The sequence below is a fragment of the Vanessa tameamea genome, chromosome 9, assembly GCF_037043105.1.
Source record: "Vanessa tameamea isolate UH-Manoa-2023 chromosome 9, ilVanTame1 primary haplotype, whole genome shotgun sequence".
NCBI classification, from domain to species: domain Eukaryota; kingdom Metazoa; phylum Arthropoda; class Insecta; order Lepidoptera; family Nymphalidae; genus Vanessa; species Vanessa tameamea.
The window spans coordinates 4,715,613-4,740,974 of record NC_087317.1 but is presented as its reverse complement, the minus strand read 5'-3'; the positions used below and the strand labels follow the sequence as shown (position 1 = coordinate 4,740,974).

General features: G+C 30.8%; 2 protein-coding genes across 3 annotated transcripts in view; both read right to left on the bottom strand.

Moving 5' to 3' along the window:
• The window catches only part of Mrps23 (mitochondrial ribosomal protein S23), a 208,975-nt gene that overhangs the window by 24,310 nt on the left and 159,303 nt on the right, over nucleotides 1–25,362 (bottom strand). The window lies entirely within an intron of this gene.
• LOC113395026 (uncharacterized) overlaps nucleotides 1–25,362 on the bottom strand; it is a 33,349-nt gene that overhangs the window by 2,726 nt on the left and 5,261 nt on the right. Inside the window, exons 1-4 of one of the 2 annotated variants that reach the window (XM_026632555.2) lie at nucleotides 11,634–11,758; nucleotides 7,759–7,823; nucleotides 428–700; nucleotides 133–318 (exon numbers count right to left, since the gene is read on the bottom strand). In XM_026632555.2, coding sequence (XP_026488340.1) covers nucleotides 133–318; nucleotides 428–700; nucleotides 7,759–7,823; nucleotides 11,634–11,670 — 561 coding nt within the window. In that variant the 5' untranslated portion in view covers nucleotides 11,671–11,758. Of the gene's footprint in view, nucleotides 1–132; nucleotides 319–427; nucleotides 701–7,758; nucleotides 7,824–11,633; nucleotides 11,759–25,362 lie in introns of those variants that run through there. The other variant, XM_026632556.2, reaches the window with a different exon arrangement.

Here is a 25,362-nt window from a genome sequence, read left to right as displayed (position 1 = left end):
TATAATACAATTTTAAAGTTTAAAGTATAATACAATTTTAAGTTTTAAAAAATACAAAGAGATATTGGTATTATTTAAGGAACAATTAAATACAGTTCATTTTTTAAAACAAATAGAATGGCGGTACGGTACCTGTGCAGACGGATCTTGCGGTGAGCTTTGCGGATCTAGGCCAATCGGTATAGACAATTGCAGGGGTCCCGGATCTTCGTCGCCATAGTCATAGAGCACATCACCGTTGTTGGGAGCCGTAGTAAAAAGAGCATTTAATTGCTCTAATAAGATGCGTTCATGGTCAGCTTTATTTACTGTCACCACCTTAAAAGGAGAAATATTTGTTAAAATGTTATTCTTAAATAGTGTAAAAAAGCAAAAGATGATAGTTTGAGTAATAAATGAGTCCTTTGCATTTAAAATGTATTTGCACCTGGACGCAAGCAGTTCCATCGAGTCGGTGTCCTTTTGGGCAAACTAGTGGAGTGATGAAAAGTGATTTCGTAGTTATTCTTCTAGGTGGAGCATTTTGATTTCCATCTTCAGGGCTTTGGAGCCAGGTACGCCAAGCTAGTTCACCCGCTTGCCTGTCGAGAGTGCGCGGCGGTGCGCGGGTGGTAGTGGCCACCGGCTCCTCAGTCTGCTCCCCTCCCACCAGTGCACACGACACCAGCAACGCGAGCCACGGAAACCACATCGCAAACACCTGAAAAGATACAAAGAACATAAAGTAAACCACATTTTTTATACCCAACATTCATCGAGTAAGAAGAACAACCCAAAAATTTCAGATTTTCAGACAAAAATATATATGAGACGAGATACGGGTGTGAAAATGTAACTAAAAATATAAATTTTATTAATCTATATATATATTAATCGCTTTATTCGAATTTTATATTCGAATATTAGACTTCGCAAATTAATAATTTAAAAAAAATGTATAGGTATATCTAATAAATACCATACCTAATCCAAATGTAATTTATTAGTATTTGTTTTCAAAGAATAGTGATTTGTTGCATGCAACTCAGGAGGTAAGAGTTAGCGAATAATCCAGAACTTATCAAGTGGTGAACTGGATCAAGGTATGGCCTTTTCCATTAGCTCAATAGCTTCATGACAAACGATGCGGTTAGGCTAATGAGTTACGTATATTTTATATGTATGTAATTTGTTTTATTTAGAAATTGATAAATATAATTTGGCATAAGTGAATATAACTGTAGAGAATACGATATTGAGTTGACCTATTCGCGGTTAATACTTTTATTCAAATTTAAAGGTAAAAAACATGTTACACTCAGACGATCAAAACACACAACCAGATACACTAAAATTTCTAAGTGCTAAGTGCACTGCGAAAATCAATTCTAGGTATTTTAAATATAAAGAGTAACATTTTGAATCTTATATAATATGGGTCATGTTATGAATGGATTATAAATTGCAACTAAATTTTTAACTACTTTTCCGCACAACTTTGGTGGGGTTGACAATTTCGTACTTACATGAATTATAAGTTTGATTTAATTTTTTTATTTAAAAAAAAAATAAGTAAGAAACGTTTTGATTATTCTAAAACAGGTGCATCAGTGTACTTACATATATTTTTATTCGAAAATATTTTATATTGTATTTCTTAGTAACATTGATATAATTTAAGAAGAGAATAATTGAATACGAGCGGCCATGTGAACGTGAGGTCTTATCGAATTACGTCTTTTTAGGATTGGAATGCTTTTCATTGGTTCTTAAGTGCTTTCAAGGGTGAGCTAAGGGTACATGCGAAATCGTTTGACAAAAAATTAGACATGTGTGTTTTAAAAATATTTCGTTTATATTTTTTGGTATCTGTCATCATTTAACATTTAGTTTAAAGAACTTTAAGTTAATTCATTTATTTTTATGTATAAACTGTTTACGAATGTTTACTGTTTACGAATTTTTGTTCTATTATTTAATAATGTTTAATAAAATTTGTTTTGGAATATATAAATAAATTGCTTTTAATTAAAATGTTTCATTTAATAATTATTGCTGACGACCATGAGATGAAAAATAACAATATCAGATAATATAATACATCGCTTGGATCGCAAAATTTTAAACAATGTAATTTATTTTGACCCCGGATTCGTGGGAAATGCAAAACTAATGCCAATTTGGTATATTTGAGTTATTAATTTAGTGCGCAAAACAAGGGCAGTGGCTGTTGACCCCGTCGCGATCTATTGGCAGCATCTGGCAATGATCTCTCCAGGCGCCGACGTTGTGGCCGAGCACACGGAAGCGCCTCGCGGGATTTAACCGTGTTTCAATGGGTGCTTGATTGGAGATTACTTATTTCAGACATGTTATTTGCCAGAGAGCTTAATTTGCAGACGGTTAAGAGTTTTTTTGTTATTATATTAATCTTTAAAGTATCAAGTGTCATGTCTCAAGATCGTTCCGGTTGTGACCTAATGTAAATCATATTTCAATGAATATAAACCAGACTCACGATGGGTATTCCGTTGGGATATATTATTATCTGCGCGAACCAAATCTTCGATTATTGAACCCTACCTTGACACGTATGCGAGAGAGAGACGAAAGTCGCGGAACAGAGGTGCGCGAGCGCAGGGTTGCACACAAATAGCTTCCCAGTGAGAATACAAGTCGAGTGATTCCGAGAACATTCAGTGAACCTCGTACATTTTAAAACTGCATTAAAACATTGATGATAAGCATTCGGTTAATTATATCCACGTAGTGAAGACGGTCCTGTTGATTGACACGCACTAACAACTGTCCATAAAACGTCACGTTATCGTCAATACACTCTAACGCTCCTACCTATTTAGATATGTGTCTACTTCCTTTAATTAATACGAATGCGTGAATCAACAACATTGAACATGTAGGGGAACGTGCGTTGCTAACTTTCTATAGTCACGCTTGGCCTGCATTACTACGCCCTCACGAGGACTGACAGCTGTTATGTAAATGGATAAAGGATCAAGGATATGTGAACGTATTCTTATTCAACGTTTATAGTTTTTTAATAAACATATCCTAGTAGATTGCAGGTACCCCGTCAACGTATTAATATTTAAATGAATAAACCTTAGCTTTGTAGGAGGGTATACAATTAAAAAGATATAAATGGCTATTTTTATTTAAGAAACAAGTCTTGGATTTTATTTTCAATTTAAGTAGGATGATTTCATGTGTAAAATTATTGAGAACTTTTTATGAATGTAAATTTTTGAGCGAAGTAATAATTTCTATTGAAGGTGTGGCTATCATATCCATTAACGTTCATTGTATGATAATCAAGTGGACAGCGTGGTGGGAAAGTGTAGTCCATTTGCTATCGCTGGCTGGACAAGTACGATGTCGACCGAATATGCATATTAGGTAACTACTCTGCTTGCTTCACGGACAGGATATTGATTATTTAAATATTTAATAACTCGTCAAATTGCTTTCAAATAATGAACGAATTTACACGGTCCAAATTATTGGTAGATAACATTTTAATAACAATTGATGCCAATTGATCGTACGGTCCTTATATTTGTTTGGTTATTAATAATTTTAACTATTCAATTTATCATTTTTATTCGTTAAATCTACAAATCAGTTGAAAAACCGAATAATCATAGTTCAAAACAAAACAATGTAACGGGAACGTTCAACAGAACTATGATGCTAATTGAAGCTTTCATTGAGAGCTATTACACTAATTAGTTAAATTCCAACAGTAAATACTAGCATGCGGTACGTTTGTCTGTTGTTGCGGTTTATAAAATTATTATAAGTTAAATACTTATGTCTTAAAAAAAGTATTAAATGTTTCATCACAAAACAGTACGTTTTAAATTTTATACTATTTGTTGATTTTTTATGATTAGTTAATCTATAATATATTAAAACGTGACCATCGAATATTGTCGCAATATTTTTTTAAAATTATTATAAAGAGAGGGGAGCTTTATACTATTACGTACTGCATTCGTGTGTGTAATCACAGTTACGCCCTATTCCCTTTTTCAAAATCTCATAATCAGTCGGTACGGCAATTTTAAAACACCGGAGCGAGATAAGACGGAGGACCAACGGCATTACGTGCTTTCTATGGCACTAGAGTATAAAACTACCAATTTACTCCGAGCTGCTAATGAGAATTCTTTGGGAGTAAAACAGAAAACTTTTTAATAGCCCTCCTTGGAAGTTTAATAAATAAGGAAAAATGGTATGTATTGCGAATTTAAAGGGCTTTTTTTAAAGGACAATTACTATAAAATTACTATACTATTACTATAAAAATAAACATAATTTAGACGGTATATAATAAATGAGGTGATATTTACTTTTTAAGATTGTGGAAAGTATCTCATCTTTGTTTTTTAAAATGTTGCCGAAAACAAAGTAGACGTAAAAATGACTATGATATACCAGAATAAAATTTCGATTTTGTAAGCGATTACTTTAATACCTTTAACAGATATTATTTTATGAATGATTGACGTATATATAATATTTAATTAATATTAATATATATGATATATCTATCTTTCTATGGGTTATGATAGTTATCATAATAAATTGAGTTATTTCTCATAACATTTCTATGTACAATTACTGCGTTCTAGGTTTTCACGGACGGTTCTTTCACCCTAATCCAATTTTAGTTCCAATGAGTACGTGATCGAATGTTTGTTAGAATTTTAAAGCAGCTTCAATAAGTTTATCAACTGAAAAGTACTGGTAAGTTTATTTTTTAATTTACTTTTTAGTTTTCATCATATTCGAAGTTTAACGAAATCAGTCTATAAATATTCAACTCATAAAGCAGTTTTTACATCGTAATATGCTCAAAATAATGTCATTTTTGAATGAGATTAGTTGTTTATTTATTCAAGTATTTTGTCACTCTTCGTTAAGTGTGTCGGTGACTGCCAAGAGCAGTTGTCGACCCAGTGAATGAATGTTGAACATGTGTGACATTTCACTATCGTTACAATATTTTGATAGCTTTCGTATCGTGCAAACTTGAATATTTTTTACCGCGAAAAAAATGTTCTCTACTCACGGAGAAAACAAGTAGCTTATTATTGAATGGAAATTGCGTTTTATGATAGAAAAATGTAGTTATTAGATATTCTCAATATTTATACTACTCTTAGTAGAAATAGTGTTTTATACGAGATCTATACTAGAATATGTCAATTAATAAAAAAAATATATATGATCGTTGCTAAGTGGCTTAAAATAATTTTAAATATACATACATAAATTAATTCGTACATGCATGAGGGCTAATCGAGGCAAAATAATGTATTCAAATATGGAGTGATGAGTGAACGATGAAACACATTAATGGAAGATATATAAAGCATTGTAACAAATGCGCGGCATCAATGTCCAAAACAAAAGCAAACAAATCCTAATCAGTGAAGTGCGTAGTGGGATGGCGGCCTCCGACGCTCGACGCGACGCATGGAACGGTCGGTAAAGTGTGTTTATTTATAAAAATAATCCATTCATCTCCCTTTATAATCCAAGTCTCCCTAATTTAAAACGCGCTACTTATAAGCAATTTATACATCAAAAGTATGTATAATTTGTAAAAGTTTTGTTTAATTTAAAGGTTTAAAATTAATTTTCATAATGTTTTAAAATATTGTCGGTTCAGGTTCTTCATATGGAACACTGCAAATATAATTAATAGAATATACACTACTTTATACGGGCGAGTTGTATGTTTTACAAATAAGTTATTTTACTTTATTTATAAAACGTCGTTTAAAATATTTTTATGGTCTATTTCATATGTAGATCTCAAAGTGAAAGAGATTGCGTAGACGATAGAGAGCAATGCGGTGTTCCTTTTGGGATAGGTTTATTAGATGTGCCTCCGGGAAGGGAAACAGTGCTTTTTTTAAACTTTTTTGCCGTAACACCTTTTTGTATTAATGTGAAAAATATTCTGTTTTGAATGTGATTTAGTTCCTTAATTTATAAAAAATAAATCTTATAACGACACATATACTGTATTCACAACGGTTATCTTTGTATGGGTAATTTCGAACCTGTTTTATTTTATTGGTAAGTCTGTTACCCACTGCAACTATTCTGATTAGGTGATTCGACAACTGGATATGACAAGCGTACACCTAAATATAACAGTTATTTTTCTGTAGCAACGTTTTAACAATTAGTAAAACCGTTATAACTGCATTGGACTGATTTCTACTTCATTGGTATAAAAATAATTTAATTGCTTTAAAAAAGTTTCCCATTGCAGATTTTTAGACAACTTTATTAATTCGATCGAGTAAAGACACGTTTTATATTTAGGTGGAATTAACTAAATAATTAATATATATGATACTAAAAGCCTTGCTTTATATTAAGCATGATTTTCAACGGTGACAGAATGTTTAATGTCCAGTAACGGCCTATTTTCAGGTAAATTCAAGATAAATGAGACGTATATTACCCGAACTTTGTATAATGATAAGAAGTAAAACATTTTGTAACAATTATGTAAACAATATAACATACGCATTTAATAAATGCCGACTCACGTCAGCGTTATCAACATTAGCAATGTCATGCCTATGGATAAATTTCTATTTTTTTTATCCTCCCAAGTTTATTTGGTTGTGGAGCTTTGTACAAGCCCGCTTGTAAAGTGTGGTTAAGTACCATCCATTCAACAAACATTCTACCACTAACAGCAATATATAGTATTTCTGTGTTCCAGTTCAAAGGGTGAGTGAGCCAGTGTAACTACAGGGCTACAGGGCAGAAGCAGCGGTATAGTATGCGGTGGTGACCACTTACCATCAGTTTGAGTTTGGCAGTCTGCGCGACTATTTTATAAAAAAAAAGTCCCAACCGAAATTTGTTCCAGTACGATGAACAATAATTATTGCAAGATGTATTAAAATATATTTTTTACTTTAACTTTTTTTTGTAAAGTATTTTGTTGTCTTCGTGCCTTAATACGACGTGTTTATTTGGTCACAAATACACCGCGACTCATGGCCGCGTCGCGCCCTGCTCGATGAATATGCAGACGTCGTCTGTAAAGGTTACCTGAACGTGCTACCCTTTAATCTAAATACTTTTCCGGTTTATGCCAGTTACCAAATAAAAAAGTTTTTAATTTGACCACGAAGCAAGAATTAAAAAATAAATTAGGTAATTGTGATATATATATATATATATATTTATTAATTTATACGATTAATTTATATCTATGCAACATTTAGATCACATGATCTTGACATTAGATGTTAAAATATGCGTATTTTATTTATATAAAATAACGAATTAATAAGCTGTTGATCGATATTTTATAAAAATAAGTTTAGTGTATAGCGACAATCTTGATTCGTATTTTACAGATATTAATTTACTCAATCACTCAATAAATAAAATGTTAAAACATATAGTGGATGGTTATTATTTTGATTCTATTTCTTGTGTTTTTAGTTTAATAAAAAAAGGACTAAGTTATAATCAAACCATTATTTAACACATAACTATAACATTAAACAATATACAATAAGCTAAGATCCAAATCATGTTAATAATTATTAATCTTTAGTGTAATTTAATAAAGACTAAATTTAATACGAAAATAATGATCACTAAAGAAAGAAATATTTAGGTCCAAGCACAATTACTCTACTTATATAGAACGTGTATAATCCCAAGACCGTAAAATCCTTGAGCGCTTTTACTTTTATAAGCAAAGAGGCTTACCTTGAAGGAAAACGCACGTTGTCCTGCGCCGCTTACATTATAGCGGGCCCGGCACCGGCTCGGTCCTGCAACCAGGAAACACATTATATAGCAACAACCCGTAAATATTCTACTATTGAGGAATATTTGGAGCTCTACCACGATGCTGCACCACAGGTCCGTGGATCTGGTAGGATTTCTTCCTATATATGTAGGATTCATCTCGATGTTTTCCTTCATCATTGATCGCAGGATATTAAATTATAAACACACTATTAAAATAGTTGCTTATCCGATCTCCTGTCAATATCTGCGTGTTCTAGCCACACATTTTACAACATATTAATTATTATGGTTCAATTAAACGTCGACAAACTAGCCATCGTTAGCTATTTAAAAATTAATCGTAGTCTTATTATATTTTTTTATAAAACGACGATCTATATAACATACATTCACAATTTATTAATTGGGTTAAATAGTTTCCATACAGAAAATTCCGAGACAAAATTTCTGAATTATTCTGCAAGTCTATTGAGCTGGCTTGAAATTGATCTCGTAACCAGGAAGTGGTTAAATTAATATGCTTCAGTAGCTTGATAAGTATGATAAATAGTGTACATCTAGAGACCATGAACCAATTTAAGGATTACATTGTGTTTTTCTAGATTGTCTTTGAGTATGTTCTTAATTTGTAACAATTACACAACAGAAAATTATTTATTAATGATCTTATAATTTTACATCTATAATAATTGCAAACGTCGTTAGAGTAAGGCATAATTTTGTTACTTAAATTAAATATATATATTTTATGACACCTACGTGTTTTTATGTTGTAAAGCAGAAAATCAACAAAGACGTTTTCTAAACGTCTCTGTTGATTTCGCCGGGCATGGCGAAATTGTTAGCTTTTCTAATTAAGTTTGACCTGCCGTGAGAATTAAGGGACAAAGTTTTCGTCGATATCTTACAAAGTATATAGCAATTAATTTATATTGATTAGCAAATCATAAACTTTTATAAGAAGTTTCGCTGACCTCACGAAAAGTAGGCAACAATATTTGTTTGACAAAGAAAGTTACAAACTTTAGACATCTGTGTCACCTTAAACTTTATTCTTTTCGTAAAAAATGTCATCGAGAAATGAATTTAAAAATACATATAATAATAGCATTCAGATTTGTGTTCTTAAGATGAAGAGTTTATTTATGTTACAGTCTTGTAGAGTTATTAATTTTATAAAATGTCAAACAAGGCGAAAGTAAATATTACATTGTGGAATAAGTATAAAGTTGTATTATGGTAAACAATGTACCGCTTACCCTCTATAAAATTCCCTGTAAACATAAGAGGCCTTTCAAGAACTTGAAGGTCTCGCATTAACCGAGTGGAAATTTCCTACCATATAATATTAAGATCTAGTTAAGAACTTTATAAAGTTCCTACTTGGTGGCCCAGAGACATGATTCGTCTGGAACGCTTTCTAGTAATATCTATGTGATGTACGCGCCTCACAGAATGTTGCAGCGCAACATTGTCAATACGCGGGCGATGGCATACAAACTGCATGAAAGTGGACCGGCCCAGCCTGCAGTCAAGGCCGAAAATGTCACCGATAGTAGAAGAGCATGTGGTGATATTGACCTAAGTCGATGAAGGACAATGGGTCATGTATCTTAATATATAAAAGTTAACCTCTCCAAATTTGAAAGAATGGCAGAAATAATAAAATCTTGATCAGCTGTCAAGTTTGTTATTGAAGTAAATTACATATTCAAAATAAATACAAAACATATTAATTGTAATTAAGATATTAAATTTATCCGATTTAGTTATAATTTTAAACAATAATATCGAATCTGATAAAATATATATATTTTTAAGTCAACTTCGATGTTTGTTAGCATTTTAATAACGTCAGAGGAATGTAAATGTCATGGTAGACTAAAGGACACAAAAGAACATCCAGCACAAAGAGATTAGTCGTCAGTTAGTAGACAAAGAGAATGTCAATATTGGTTTGTATGGTGAACAGTCGACCGAAATGCGAGAATATATCTAATTTATGCTGGTAGAATGTAGGGTAGAATGATCAAAGTTGTTGTGTAACATGTGTTTGTTGTTTATATTTTATTTACTAATATGATATTTTTTAAGGAACCACAATTATTCAATTAGTATATACATAACTAGAAGAAATGTACCGTATAAATGTAAGTGTAATACGACACTTAATGTAACTTTCGTGTTGTAAACGTATTTGGCAAAAGAGTTACGTATCGTCAATGTTTAAATACCTTAAATATGTTCTCTCTTAACGTAAACCTATTGTACATCTAAAACAACCCCCTAGTGTTTGTTACTGTACTTGAAACATTTTACATTGTTTTTTTAAAAAAAAATTGACATTTCTCAAAAGTTCGGAATACAAAAAGATTACATGTTCGTCATGTAAATATTTTGTACTGTAAAAACTATCTTTATTGTTAGTCATTATAAATACACAGATTCCTTCTATATTTTCATTTTTATGATTATTATAAAATGTATACTTCCATTGTAAATATTAACATATGCATTGATTTATCCTCAATAGACGTGTTCATTGTTAAAATAAAGAATAATAGATTTATCGATATAAGCAATAACAGTTTTGTTCCCAGACGGCGCAAGAGCAGGCGCGAGGCAGAAAGCAAAACATCGGCACCGTTTGTTTCTAAACATTGTGTGCAAATCGTTGCCGATAAAACCATATATGCAAATACAAGTTTATTGTTTGTTGTCTTGTATAAATTACATTCGGCCTTCCCACCTACTAGATAAAGTTCATTTACACAATAGGTATGTAACTTACGGAATTTGAAGTTGGTGAAAAAAGAGGGATTGTAGTTCGAGTTTGGAAGTATTGTTGTATGAGAATTAATAATAGGATAACAATAACAATATCTAAGAATAAAAAACATTTACTGTCAATGAATTTTATCTTGTGTCCTGTTATTTTGTTACAAATCAAACTGTATCTGACATCAATTCATATTTTTGTTGGGGATTAATGGTCCAGTAGATGGAATACTTGGATTTTAAACAAAGATCTTTGGTTTGTGAACGCATTCGCCATATAAACGATTAATATGGCGAGGATTACATGTGTCAGTATAAAATCTGACATATGAATATTTACTTAATTTACGCTACCTCTTTAAGTCTATCTCCTAAACAGGAAATATGAACTTGCTAGAGAGTGAGACATTTGTGGCCTGATACTAGATACTGCTCCTTCAAATCTTATTCCAAAGTATTTATAAAGGAAATGTTGTTAAAAATACATTTCAGGTGAAAAAAAATATTTCGATCGATGAATCGTATTGAAGTTTAATGTTATTATATTGAAAATGGTTTCGTTATTTTATTTAAAACTTTTCCATTCCGCGGACGTACGTTTTTTATACGTCTGTTTGTCAGTGTCAGGTCGTGACCACGACAGATGAAATTCTGTCATAGCTTCGAGCAAAATCGCATTTGAAACCCGAGTAATACATGTGTATGAATAACATACGTCGCGAATACTTAAAACTTCTATAGCGTACCGAGATATAAAGTCCATTAAACCGTGATTTGGTATCTTAACCAAATAAAATAGATAGATCTAAGATAGACCAACAGAATAAATAGGTGTAAATTAAAACAGGAACAATATCTGTAACTCATAGCGTGATAGTCTCAGTAAATATTTTTCAGTAAATGGGCTATCTAACACAATATTTTTTTTCTGATCGGACTGGAACATCATGAGATTACTACGTTCAAACGAACTTTCAAATTCTTCTGCTTTATAATATTTGTTTAGGCTTTGCAGCTTTGCTGTTAATGAAATAATTCAAAATATGTATTACCTTCATATAAATAACAAAAATGTTTGATTAAAAGCATTTTGTCGTATTTTTCGTAAACTTGACACAGTTTTAATCCACTTTGTATTTATTTGATTTAAATACACGTAAAAGCACATCACAGTTTGTTCCATTACAACTGCCAAATGATAACTGAGCAATAATTTGTGTAAACTACATAATTTAACATTATAGAATTAATAGATATATTGTATTTTTCATAACATTTGCGTGATGTTCCGATATTTTAATATGGGAATAGTTAATTAATTGATAATATTTTATGAGGGCAAGAGGTTACGTGATAATTATTAAAAAATAAAATAGTACAGATAGTAAGATCCAGTACAATCAGAAGCATACGACGTACATAGAAGCTATTAAATAGCTTTATTAAATAAGCCGGCGATAGGTTTCGAAGCAATTAGTACTTCCACGTTGATAAGGTAAAGAAACATTATTATTGTTACATTTAATGGATTATTCCTTAGAACATATTTAAATATAGAAGATCTGGTGTTACTACTAAAATTTTATTTAAATATATAAGAACTCGAAACTACTTTTTTTTATTATGCTAAACATTTACGAAGTTTTTTAATGTATGAGTAATTCTATCTTCATGATGATCAGATTTCTTTGCAGTAAACAAGCAAATTTTATTTAATAACGTTACAAGTAGTACAGAGTTATTATATATTATTAATTATTATAATTTCTATATATTTTGTTAAAATTTTCCAAGCGCTTACGCAGATTGTGATACAGTAAAATAAATTATTGATGATATCCTGAACCTTATCATACAATATAAACATAACACATGAGTACGTACACGTTTTATAATGATTTCATGGACGTGAAATAAAATTATGATAATAAAACTAACGAATAGCATTGTTTAAGTACGCTCTTTTGAACTATTTAATAGTATAACCGGATTTTTTAAATTTAATTTTAATATATTTCATTAATTATAGGTATTTTATATTGAGTTATTTGATGTTAAATTCGATCAAATATTACATGTAAATGGTTTCTGCATAAAACAACATATTTTTTCATACATAGTTTCAAAAAACGTCATGTCATTAAATATAGCATATGTTAAATATATACGAGTATCGTAATTGAAACGTACTTTAAGATTTATTGGTTCTATTAAAGTTGACCAGATCAAATGGAGCTTCCATTTTTTGTTATTTGCTGATGCGAACATCGAAGTCCACAAAATTGGATCATTGGATATAAAATAATACTTTTATCTTAGTTAAAATAATTTAAAAAAAAACATCTCAACTTTTACGGATAGCTGCTAATATAGTGTTTCATTACACTTTCCTTTACGTAAAAATTTTACCTTATACCAGTTTTAGCAGAAACTAGCAGTCGTACAACAGCGTCATAAATAAAGCGTATTGTCAATTCAGCTGTTATATTTTATTGAACGGGCCAGTTACCTTCATGAAAGTTGATCCGTAACGAGAATATCGACTGGCGCCGGCGCACGTTAGAACGCAAACCGTTGGTTAAATAGAGATTTTATACTATTTATTACAAGAAAAACGATAACGACTTAATTAATCAATACTGAAGTTGTTTTATCCGGAGCAATCAAAGTCCGGACTGCGAAATACACTAAGACGATAAATGCTTCTCATGTTTACATCTTATTTCTTAGTCTTAATTACAGCAAAATTGTGCTGGAACAAAACAATTTTAAAACAAATTTGTACACATAATAGATACCCATTCCGAAAATACAGTATTTTGATATCTGCTAGATTAACTTTGTTAATATTTAAACAACCGTTGTGCCAAACAAATATCAAATATTTGTATTTGTTGATTGAAAATCAATAGATTTATTTTTATTAAAACATTAAAAGTGAACGTTTCAACTACTTCTTTACAATATTTTAATTATAAGAAAATAAATTGTGTAATAAATAGTTGGGAAGTTTTATTAAAATAAAAGAAGCAATGCCCTATTGATAGGAATTACTAATATCCTATTTACCCCTCCAATTTAGCTTAAAGTTAAGTGTTGGTTGTGGTGACGACAATAACCCAGTGGATCAGGATCGAACTTGCTACTTTATATAACGCTAGGCGGCCCGTAAATCTGAATATTGACGCTTAAGTATATAATGAGGTATATATAATTATCCACAGACAATAAATATTGTTTTATTAATTACAAACATTATTAATTTCAACATATACCTATAATCTGTTACTAATTTGTAACGGTTGAAATACACTTAGTATCAATTGCTCCATTTAATCATTACCTTCATAAAATAGATAAATAAATATAATGTCGAAAAGATTCGTAAATGCCTGATGCTAATTGTTACGTATTATCGTGGCGGTAATAAAAACAAATTAGAATAAGTCATGCGTCCAAGTCATGAATTAACGTAACGATTCATAACTGAGCTCGTTGCATACAATATGCGCTTCACTTTTACTATTTCATATTGCGACACTTAATATGTAATATGCTATTTTGCATTTGAATGGAGACCACGGAGCAAGATGTAATCGATGACGGTTGTGGTACGCGGATATCGCATACTTAATAATTTTATTAAAGAAATATAGCGAATATTTAAATAAAATAAGTATGCCTTCAGTATTCCCCTGTGAGTTTTGTTTGACAAAACCTATATATTAAGAAGCTAAAGAGTTTGCTTGATAGCGCTGATTTTAGGATCATACAATACAAATCAGATAGAGAAAAATATCTGTTTGCGTTCTATAACCTATTTATTGAGAACGAATTAGCATATAGATAAAAAAACAGGAAAATTTAAATCGGTACCGCGCGAAGCAGCTTTTTACTAATTAAATATTATTTTTTTATAAGTTATATTCGTTTTACTTACTTAGGTCTTTTTTTGTACTCATTACTTATAAGCCACTAACAATCATATAATATTGAACGAAGATAAGAATGTACACAGAAATATGTCATTGTTACTGTGAATGTTTTACTATTCAGACACACAAATACAGATACACAATAGTCGTATAGTATCAGACGTTTACCATTGAATTGTATCCAGTAGCAGTTTTCACTTTCGTCGGTAATGATAAATGAGACTATTAACAATTCCGCCTGCGGCCAGGACGTCACGTCGCAGCTTCCGCATTTGCTGCGTGTCCCTTTACAAATACAAGACAGGGCAATTGTAGACATGCTTTAACTTTCTCGATAAAATGTTACTAGCTCTTAACACGATATCTTAAATGTGCTTTTGCCTTATGTCTCCTATAGAACTATATATGATGAATTTAAGTATCATTGTGTTTTTAGAATTTACTTTAAGACTTTATAACATGCCTAGGAGATAGTTACCGCAAGCGACAGCATTTAAGTTTGTTCAATCCTCATTATAATTTAAGATTTCACAAATTGCGAATAATTTACGTGGGTGGATGACGCATGATTCGCTTTCACTAGCTTGTCAATATTATGTTCCTCAGAAATCATCCTCTCTTGAGTTTTTAATTTGTAGTCTGTAGGCAATTACGTGTGTTATTAGTTTGTAAATATCGTTTTATCACCGTTTGGTACTTTGTTAATTATTTAAGTAAAACCAGTAAGCAATTTTTATTACTGTACTTAAGCGATGTCATTTTATCTCATTAAATCACCGTTGTTACGTTAAAACTGCTACACGCTATTTAAACTGTTTAAACTTATATATTTTAGCAACGCGAGTCTTATCGGTTATTTATTTTTAATAATGCATTACACAAATTATTTCATTTTTCACCTTTAATATATGATTTTTTGTGTTTGCAGAGCGATATTCGTATTAATGATAAGTACAATATTTCAGTGAATTAATTACGGAAATCGTTGGTGTGTTTGTGACTCTTGGTCATTAGTAGAAATTGCTTCTAAGAAGCAAACTACAAGCCAAGAATAGAATAACGAATCACAGAATCGAATTTCTCGAAAGCGGTAGCTAATTATGTTTGGATTAATCCTATAGATAGTATTACTAATAGAAGACTCGAAAAAAGTTAAAGAAAATATTTTCGAATTGATCCGTTTATTTAAATATGCTTCTGTTACAATTAGTCTCTGAAAATATTTTTGTAATAATGATTTTATAAAGAAAGATATTATTTTAAGCTACTTTTTTACTCAAGTTATCGTTTAAACTTATGAAAAGTGATTTATCAAATTACAAGTATTAATTATATCGGAAACCACAAGATATCGAATTATATTTATTGGGTAATTACAGATTTTGTTCGTGATCACGTGGTCATTGACTAAACGCTATTCCGTTGAGCCGATAGCATTAAACAAAACTGGATTCTGACCTACAATTTACGAACTACGAATAATGATAAGCCTTAAATTCATACCTATAAAAATTTTAGGTGTAAATTCAAACTGATTAAACAAAAGCAATTAAGTATACAATCATATTTAGCACTAAATAGCTAAAGTCCAATTTGAGTAATGTTAATAGATTTTTTGTCTACTATACTACTTGCACCTTGATTAAACGAATCGTTTACTCGAGTATAAACTTTGTACTTACATATGTATGTGGGCTTTTCTTGATCGACCAAGCCAATTGCCATAGGATACAATCATGGCTACAGGGGTACGTCTTATCCAGTGGTTGTCAAATTGACTTATTCCGGTACTTTCTGGCATTTTGCAAACAACGTATTGTATACACTACCTACGTGTGTGTACATTAGGTATCAATAGTGTTTGATTATTTTTTTTATAAAAAAATCGGTCACATGTTGTACATAAAAAACATTAACAATACGTAAAATATGTATTTCTTATTCTTTATAGAATATACGTTTTTAAATAAAATATTATTGTAATCGAGTATGACTACATGCCAGCATATATTTTACCAGGTAATCCGTTACAACTAAATAGGCTAAATACTTAAGATAACAGTAAGTGTCATGTCTGAAGATACACTAATGAAGGTAGTTGGACAAGCATATTGCGTTTGGGTTTTTAAAAACGCACAATAAAGGTTTATCGACTTAACGCTTTGTATAAATTATTTGTCCAATAAAATTTATTTGGAAATACTAAGATGACATCAATTATTTTTCGAGTATATCTTAGGTAAGCTTTCAGTTTTATAAAACATGTTCATTCCTTTCAATCTTGCTTTTGCGTTATAAGAAAACATTCAATGTCTTAAATGTATTTTAATACGATTAGAAGTTTTATTTCATATCGACTACTAAATTGTTTCAAATCGTTTAAGGTTATCGTATGCTAAGCTAAGTGAAAACATTTAAAAATCAAGGAAAGGTATATTAAATTCAGAGTTAAGTTCGTTATTTAAACTGGTCTACTACGAATAAATTTGCTGCAAAGTATCATCCACGTATTCTTATTCAACTGCAAGAATATCTGATCTATGTTCATGGAACATAGTTGCTTCGGTCCAAATTTGTCTTATAAGAGTGTACACAGAGAATTACTTGATAATCGGTCAAATAAGATCCTTGAGTGTTTATATAGCAGAAACACAATGCGCGTTGCATTCTCATTTCTCATACAATCAGCAAATGTGAGGTATGTTCTTCTGACGTACATATGTTTGCTGAACATTATAATCTAGGAAACCATAAGGCAAGAGTGAAAAAGCATTGCTTAAGCAAGAGTGCTGCATCTATTACTACTTGTATACTGTCGATCAGGTCTGTAAATCATTTAAAAAAAACAATATTTTCTACTTTTATTTTAATACCAGGTTTGGTTTGAAAGACGAGTGATTAAGTACAGTCATAGGAATAGGGAACATTTTTATTAGGTCGAAAGGCGTGTTTACGATGTTAGGATTTTTTCATAATTCTTAGTGTCTGGGCGGAGGTGACCTATGGCTAACAGGTCGCCGTTTATAAAGCATAGAGGTAAGTATATATTTTATTTATTAATACTGCGATTAACATTTAATTTAATGTGAATGTATCCATGTATAAATTGATAAATATAACGTAACTGATATTATCGCGATATTTTATTACGTTTAAAATGGTTGACAGTTTGTAACAGATGTTGGCGAATAAAACTAAACATTCGGTGCCAAGTTTATTCATTTATCTTCACAATGTAAAGTAAAATATATTAATTCATTTGATGATAAGTACGTAGGCTATTTTTCATTCAGTTATATAAATATTTAGATTGATATATGGCCAGCAAAATGTATGTGTCATTAATCTAGTTAAATTACTTTTGATGTTTCTATTGAAATAATATTAAAATATATCGAAACTATTATAGAATATAGATTTTTTTAAAATATGATTATGATTAAAACTTGGTACTTTTGATCAAATAAAGTCAAATAACCAATCAGACAAGTGAGATACCAATGGATAATAATATAGATCCTGTGATTGGCGAAGAAGAAATTAATGAAAAAAAGAAATGAATCGAATTGACAAATGCGTCATTTATAAAGTCAATCCATTAAAAATGCAATCATCTACTTCAGAAATTTATGTCAACAACAAAAAAAAAAAGATTTCACGTTTCACAAAACTTTATTAACATTTTCATTTTGAGTTTTAATTTTACAATGTTATGTTTTCATGGTTTAAAATTTTATACGTATATTTAGAAGTTTGACGCAGATATCGGATAAATTATATTTCTGGCATGACGCCATGCTAATGAGGACGTCGTTATATCTCATTTATACGGAAAACACTAATACGCACATGTTACTATATTTATTTTATCTTATTAAAATTGCAAGTTATAGATTTCTGTTTCTATGAAAAAAGTCTAACTTCAAAAAAAAAGTTAATCAATAACTTTACATATTTACCTGTTAAACTGAATCACGTCCACGTCATTATATGAGTAATCAAATTAATTGACTCTTAAATTATTATTTTTTAAATATATTTTTTAGAATGTCGATATTCATCTTTATTAAAGAATGTCGTAGTTGTATAATGAAGTTTCATTAGAAATTAAATGAGAGTAAAGGCTACGAGTACATAGTTTATGTAAATGAAATATTTATCCTGTTCCGGAATCATATTATCCAGCGGAAATATCGTTGAAAGGCGAATCACGTGTAAATCGGATTTTGACATCCGTATATACGAGGTTTCATCCTTCGATTGTAATACATAAAGCTCTGTTTGAATGAACTATATGAAATGGTAGAATTTATTGCTTAGTTTAAATGAATACTCGTATAATCGCAAATAAAAATAAATAAATATTCTAGTATATTATTTCATCGCAGTAAATTAAATATCGTGATATATAATGAACATATTTGTAAATGAAATAATATCTAGCGTCTAATATGAATGGATTACAAACGGTTATGGGATTCTTATAATTGTTATCTATCTGCTGTCGGAAAAAAATGATAATAGGGAAAGCTGAATCAAAAAGGCTTCGGTTCTATTGTTTGCTTTTGCTTCGAGAAACGAGTCTGTCGTTATTGTCTGGTCCAGCTTGGTCATCGCTGTTCTCAAACAATGCCTGATATTGTTTGGATTTGTACCTTTTGATAGACAATAAGAAGAAGATCTAATAAACGCCTATCGATGAAGTAGATAAGGTATGTATATATATATCTTAACATTCTTTTGTAGTAGCTTGTACAATAAGTTTAAAATATCGTGGAATTTAGTATGAATTGAATATAAAATTATAATCTTTTTAAGCTGACTGGATTGATACCTTTGTTGATATACAATAAGTTCGATTACAGTAAACATTCTTTAGAAAATAGTGTATCGTTTAGATGTCTAGGTAATGTGGTGTATTAATATGAGTTTACAAATAACTAATTTATAATATATGTGTAAAATTATAATTATCGTGAGTTTAAAATAAATCAAATTGCAATAAAACTCATTAAAATTTGATAATTAACCTTTCAGTTAAGGTTTAGTTAATATATTTGTAATGCTATGTTACGTTGTTAATTAAATACTGTCAAAGTTTGTGTAAAATTCTTGGATAGTTTACTATCAGGCTAGATTTTTTTGTAAATTAATATTTTTTAATTTGTAATATTTATACTGTAAATAACCACAACATACAATTTTATTAGTGTAAAGTTTTTATATAGTATGATGAATTAAGTACATTTACAATTTATTAACATTGAAACAGTTGTCATTTTTGTTATATTTTATTAACACATATAATGTAACATTTTTTTAAATATTTGATTCGTCGCATACGTGTATAATTATACGAGCACGACGTCATTTATAGTCATGTTTAAAGACTCTTCAAGGCTTTCATTCGCTGCTCATACTTATGGGCAATTGACAAATCTGTTTGCGGAAAAGCGGTTGCGTGTAGTATTGAATATTTATCGAAGATAGACGTGACCTGACGACACGATATAATAAACGATAACCTTTTTTGAAAGTGTCCTATTATTTACAAAACGCCTTTTTCAAAAGACTTTTACTCTGATACTAGCAATATGTTAGCAGTGTGTTATAGTTTTTACGTATTTTCTAGTCGAACCTATAAAATTTCCATTTATTTATAAAATTATTTTATATTATCGTTATGACATAGATTATATACTTACGATATCTTCGTATTTCTATATGTCGTGGTTGTTAATTTAGGTCATACCTTGACCTAGGCTACTACGTTACGTATAATATACGTGATGTTTAGTTTATTGAATACAAAACACGGATGGATTATGCAATAAAATGTATAATGTGTTCACTGATAGGAATTTAATCAACAAAATTTCAGCGTAGATGAAACATTACCTTTCGCTAAATGAAATGTGATAGAATTGTTGGCATGAACGATTATTGCCGGCGAAGGATATTTGCAATTCCGGTGTAAATTCAATTAGTACAGTTAATTATTGTAAGCCGGTTTAAGTAGAATACTTAAATATTAGCGTATTATATCTTCTACGATATATTTATCTAGAATTATTTATGGACATTATTTTAAATTGTGGTTTCAAGTGTCTACGGCTAATACTCTTTTGTATGTAACAGCTTTAGAATGAAATATAAATAAGAATTTTATATGTATTCCCCGTAATTTTATAAAACTCGGGCTACGTTTAAACAATAGTAGTAATAATTATTTGTGTGAAGCGTAACTTAGCGGATTCAATTTCGTATGAAATAAAAGTCAGTACAAAATGTGAAAGAATAAAAAATAAAACCAGCTATTTTTTTTTTGTTTTAATCGTAGTTGCGGGGGTGGTCGTTCACCTCGCAGCCTTCCTGTCTCGCTCTTAGCCCATTAAGTACAAGTAAACAAACCAGGGGTTTGAAATTATCCCCGAGAGAGCACGCAGGGAAAATACTCAGGTTGTTGCGTTTTCTTGTTACAATAAAGACACAAGTTTCGTTTCCCAAAATGTTTATTTTAATTATGATGTATAATCTTGTACGGTAAGTGGTATGTAAGGGTGACATCATTTATGTTTTTATTTTTATATATGGTAGTTCTGATACATATTTTGTTTTATGTTTGAACGTCGCACTCTGTTTACAATTCTCACATTTGTTATTGTTATTGAACCGGGCGTGTTGAAAAATAACAATACAATTTTCAATCTGTTATAAAATGGAATTTTAAAAGACATTCCAACGTTCAAATTTTCATTAGTGCCGAAGATAGTTCAAATAAGCGTGAAACAGTCATTCAAATGCAAAGCTTACCACGGACAAGTGTATCTCTATTTCTGTTGAACTGAACTCCCCACTTGAAGTCACTTATTGCGATTTGCACCTTTCGTTATTAAGAAAAACTGATTTAAGGCCTTATTTCTTTCATTTAAGGCTGAAATACGGCTGACTTTAATTTTGAAAAGACTCACGTAGAACGATTTACGACAAACGAAGTTCCCCTAAATAATGTATGGTTGTAGGTTTGTGAGGGGAAAGAGCCGTTTGGATGCACAAGGATTAATTTTCGATTGCTTCCAACTGTCCATACATATAAGTGCATCTATAATTTATATAATGTTAGAAAAATATATATTCTTTTATTTCGGATTTATTATGTTTATTTACTTTGGTGCTTATTTATATATATATATAAATAATGTATGTGTGTAGGTGTAATACGATAATTGTTGTATAAGTTTCAAGTATTTTAAAAGACCATTGTATATTCCATTTTTGAAGGGAGTTAAAAGTACAACCCTGTTTGGAAATACTGTTTTCTGAATATAAGTAACTCGTTATAGGAGCGGAAAACTGAAAACATATTTGCTTGGTCTGAAAAACTCCATAACTTTTAATCGATCCGATCCAGAATTCGAACTGAGAACTAGGGATCTGCAGCCCAATAAATGAGTCCATCACGTCAACGAGGTAGGTTGTTTGTTTGTGTTTTGTAAATAATATATTATGAAGGGGTCTAAGAGCTAGCAGTAACGGATGTTGAGAATGTTATATCAGTCAATAGAAGGGCTAGGTGCATTGTGTTCGTCTTGTAAAGACAAGAATATTTAAAGTCAAGAAATAAAAATAAAAAAAAAACAATAATGCAGATATAATTAATCTCTACAAAATTAAGGAAGCATCAATCTTACTTAAAATCTGAAAATACAACTTTCCACTCACAATATATAATATATTTATTCGATACAGTTATTTTATCCTCCGTACGAAGTAAGTGAAACTCTCGGACGGCTATATTGTAATATTCAATTTTATTGTAATAATTGTATTTGTTTTGTAATTGACTGCTAAAAATATTACCAACAATGGGCTTTATCTTTCAGTTCATTATTTTCATGTGATTTATTATTTAATTGTGTTCAAATTGAAGAAATTTGCCGTAGAAACATATTAATAGGATGTTCCATTGTTGCCTTTTTTAATATTACATACATGTTTATATTTAGTATTTGTACGATCGATATCGATTTTACATGAATTACCTTCTATTTATTTTATTACCTACGCATATTTTGAATTGTTATCGTATATTATTTCTATTCATAATATGATATATAATTAAAGGTACCTTTTTGTTTTATAACAATAAATTTTAGTTGTTCTAACGAGGTGTGTAAAGTTGGGTCACCTTCGGTGTAATTAGAATAGTTCTACTAGAATTAGACTTGATTTATGTATGGCAACGTTGCGCGCTTATATATTAAAATAATTATGGTACTTAGTATTTAGTTATTGTAGTATATTTTTCGTTTTCCTATACAATTTGACCGTATAGATTGAAATGTTTACATTTTACATTATAACGAATAACATACTTTGATTTCTATTTCTAATATATGAAATAGATTAAACTTCAGAATTAACGTTAAAAATTACACATTTTGTTACAGCTTTGAAAATACTACGTTAAGACAATCAATTATTGCCCAACTGGTTCTGTTGTTAAACGTTAACAGCTCGTTAACATACCTACAGTTGATATCAAAATAGTCTTACTTTCTATAAAAGGAAATCGAAATTATCTCACTACATGGACACATTCCATTTCTCTCTCGGTAGTTTTGATAATTGAACCTCGCCAGTTTTTACTTTTATCGCGCGATTGCCGTAACAGAAATATATTGCAATCGACATTCTATACGTTATATGGAATGACGTTTGGTCGTTGTTGACAGTTCTACTAGTTGGTACAGATAGGAGACGCATACGTACATGTCATATGCCTTGATTCACTATAATTAGAAACATATTGTTTTATTTTCTTAAATGATATCTTCTGATTTACAATGTATGAGGTACGCGGGCGAGTATTACTCAACTGAAAGGCATTTTACCAAACGTCAAGTTGCGTATTTCGCGGAGAGAGTTGTGTTAACTTGTGTTCACAAGATTACTGCCTCGCTAGCCCTACGTAGCAGGAACATGATGCTTTATTGAATTGTTCATTGTATGACACAGAACATAAACTAAGTCGTACAATTTGATTTCCTGCTTTTATATATAAGCGACGGAAAAAAATGAAATAGTTATTACACACACTAAGTTGACAGAAATAGTTACAGAGTACTTTTTTCTCAGTTACAAATACTGTGCAACTCTATTTATTCTAACAATGTGCTATACTACTTAACAACAAAACAAAGGGCTTTAAGGCGTAGTTCGTTGACCTCGTGTAAAAAGTAAGTAGTTATGACGCGACAACAGACAGGTAGGAAGGCTGTAATCGGCTATTCATTTGAACAAAGAAAGCGAGTAAAACGTATCAATGTAATGAACACGTAGTTAATTGACTTTGGGTGCGCAGAACAAATTCTAGTTTGCCGTAGAAGGAGGCAGATCTTCGTCCGTAGTGATATAAATAGCGAAGCGGGCTGGGCCACAGATGTAAAGTGGACACCAGTTTTAGAAGTGCCCGTGTCTATTTCGAACAAGTGTAAATAAATCTAGCTAGTCACTTTCGTCCGCGGTTGTCACTTTCATTGCCCACCGCCGCTCGCCTTGTCCCGTCGCATGATATTAAATGCGACCTTATAAGGCGTGGTATCGCTTCTAATATAATATAAGTAATAAATCCCAACACAAAGTTAACACAGAATTTTATTTCATTGGAACGCGAGACATTTATAGTGCTTCTAAATAAAAATAAGGCTGATAAAATTTAAACACGCTTAATACACCGATAACCCATAAATATATAAAATATTATGAAATCAAAACAGTTCTGATAACTAAAAATGTATCTTTCCTTTTCAGTTTATTTTATTTAATCAATATAGTTTTTATATAAAAACACTCAAAATTTTATTAGTCTCTCTATTGGAAGGCATCCACGTGTTGTCGGTCTCGTCATATTACAATGTTATGTCGACAGATTCCAAACGCATCGCTATAATCGTTTCTCACGATTTTTTTTTAATATATTTGCTGCATTATACGCTGTACAAAGATATGATTGCTTGAGTATTTTGCATCATTGGCGCCAAATAACTGACTGTTACATAACAGCACTGCCGTTAAGTACATGACATATGGTGACAGACTTTGAAATGCAATTTGTGACGAACCAAAACAAATGAACGCAACACCGTTACAACAATTCGCGGAATTAAATGAAGAAAAAAAAAGTCGGCGCGCAACGGTAATCTTTGTTCGGTGCGTAAGGTCGAAACACAGTCTACAAAGTAAGGAACCACAGCGAGCACTCGAGATACACGATAGGGTTAATTGCATCGCAATTAAAATCGAGTCAAAAGAACATAGTTTTTATAATTTAATTGCCCGCGAATACAAAGTTAAATTTAATAATTCCGTGTACGAAAATAATTTGAAAACATCGTTTATGAAAAATAGGAACAAAAACGTTTAGGGTCGGTATGTTTTAAAAGGGTAATAAATACCAAGAACTCGGTCGGTTGTCACCTTAACTGCACCCAGATGGCACAGTTCCCAGTGAAAACAGTTTTGGCTCTATATACATTCAAAGTAAAGACGAAACACGGCGCCTCCGTCGGTGTAAATTTTAATTGTATATTGAGTTTGTTAATGTAGCTAACCAGCTGCACTTTAGTACGTCGTCTGATTGCCACGCGGAAAATGATTATTCAAGGCATACCTGAATAAGATACACCATTAAAACAAGGAAGCATCGCGAAGCCCGTTAAAGTAGCTTTATTAGATCATCGCGATATAGTGTACTTGCGGCAGATACATCAGATCGTTCGGCTAATACAATAGATTATATTCAAATGATGTGTTCCAGTTTAGAATTAAATCAGGCCGGCAATCG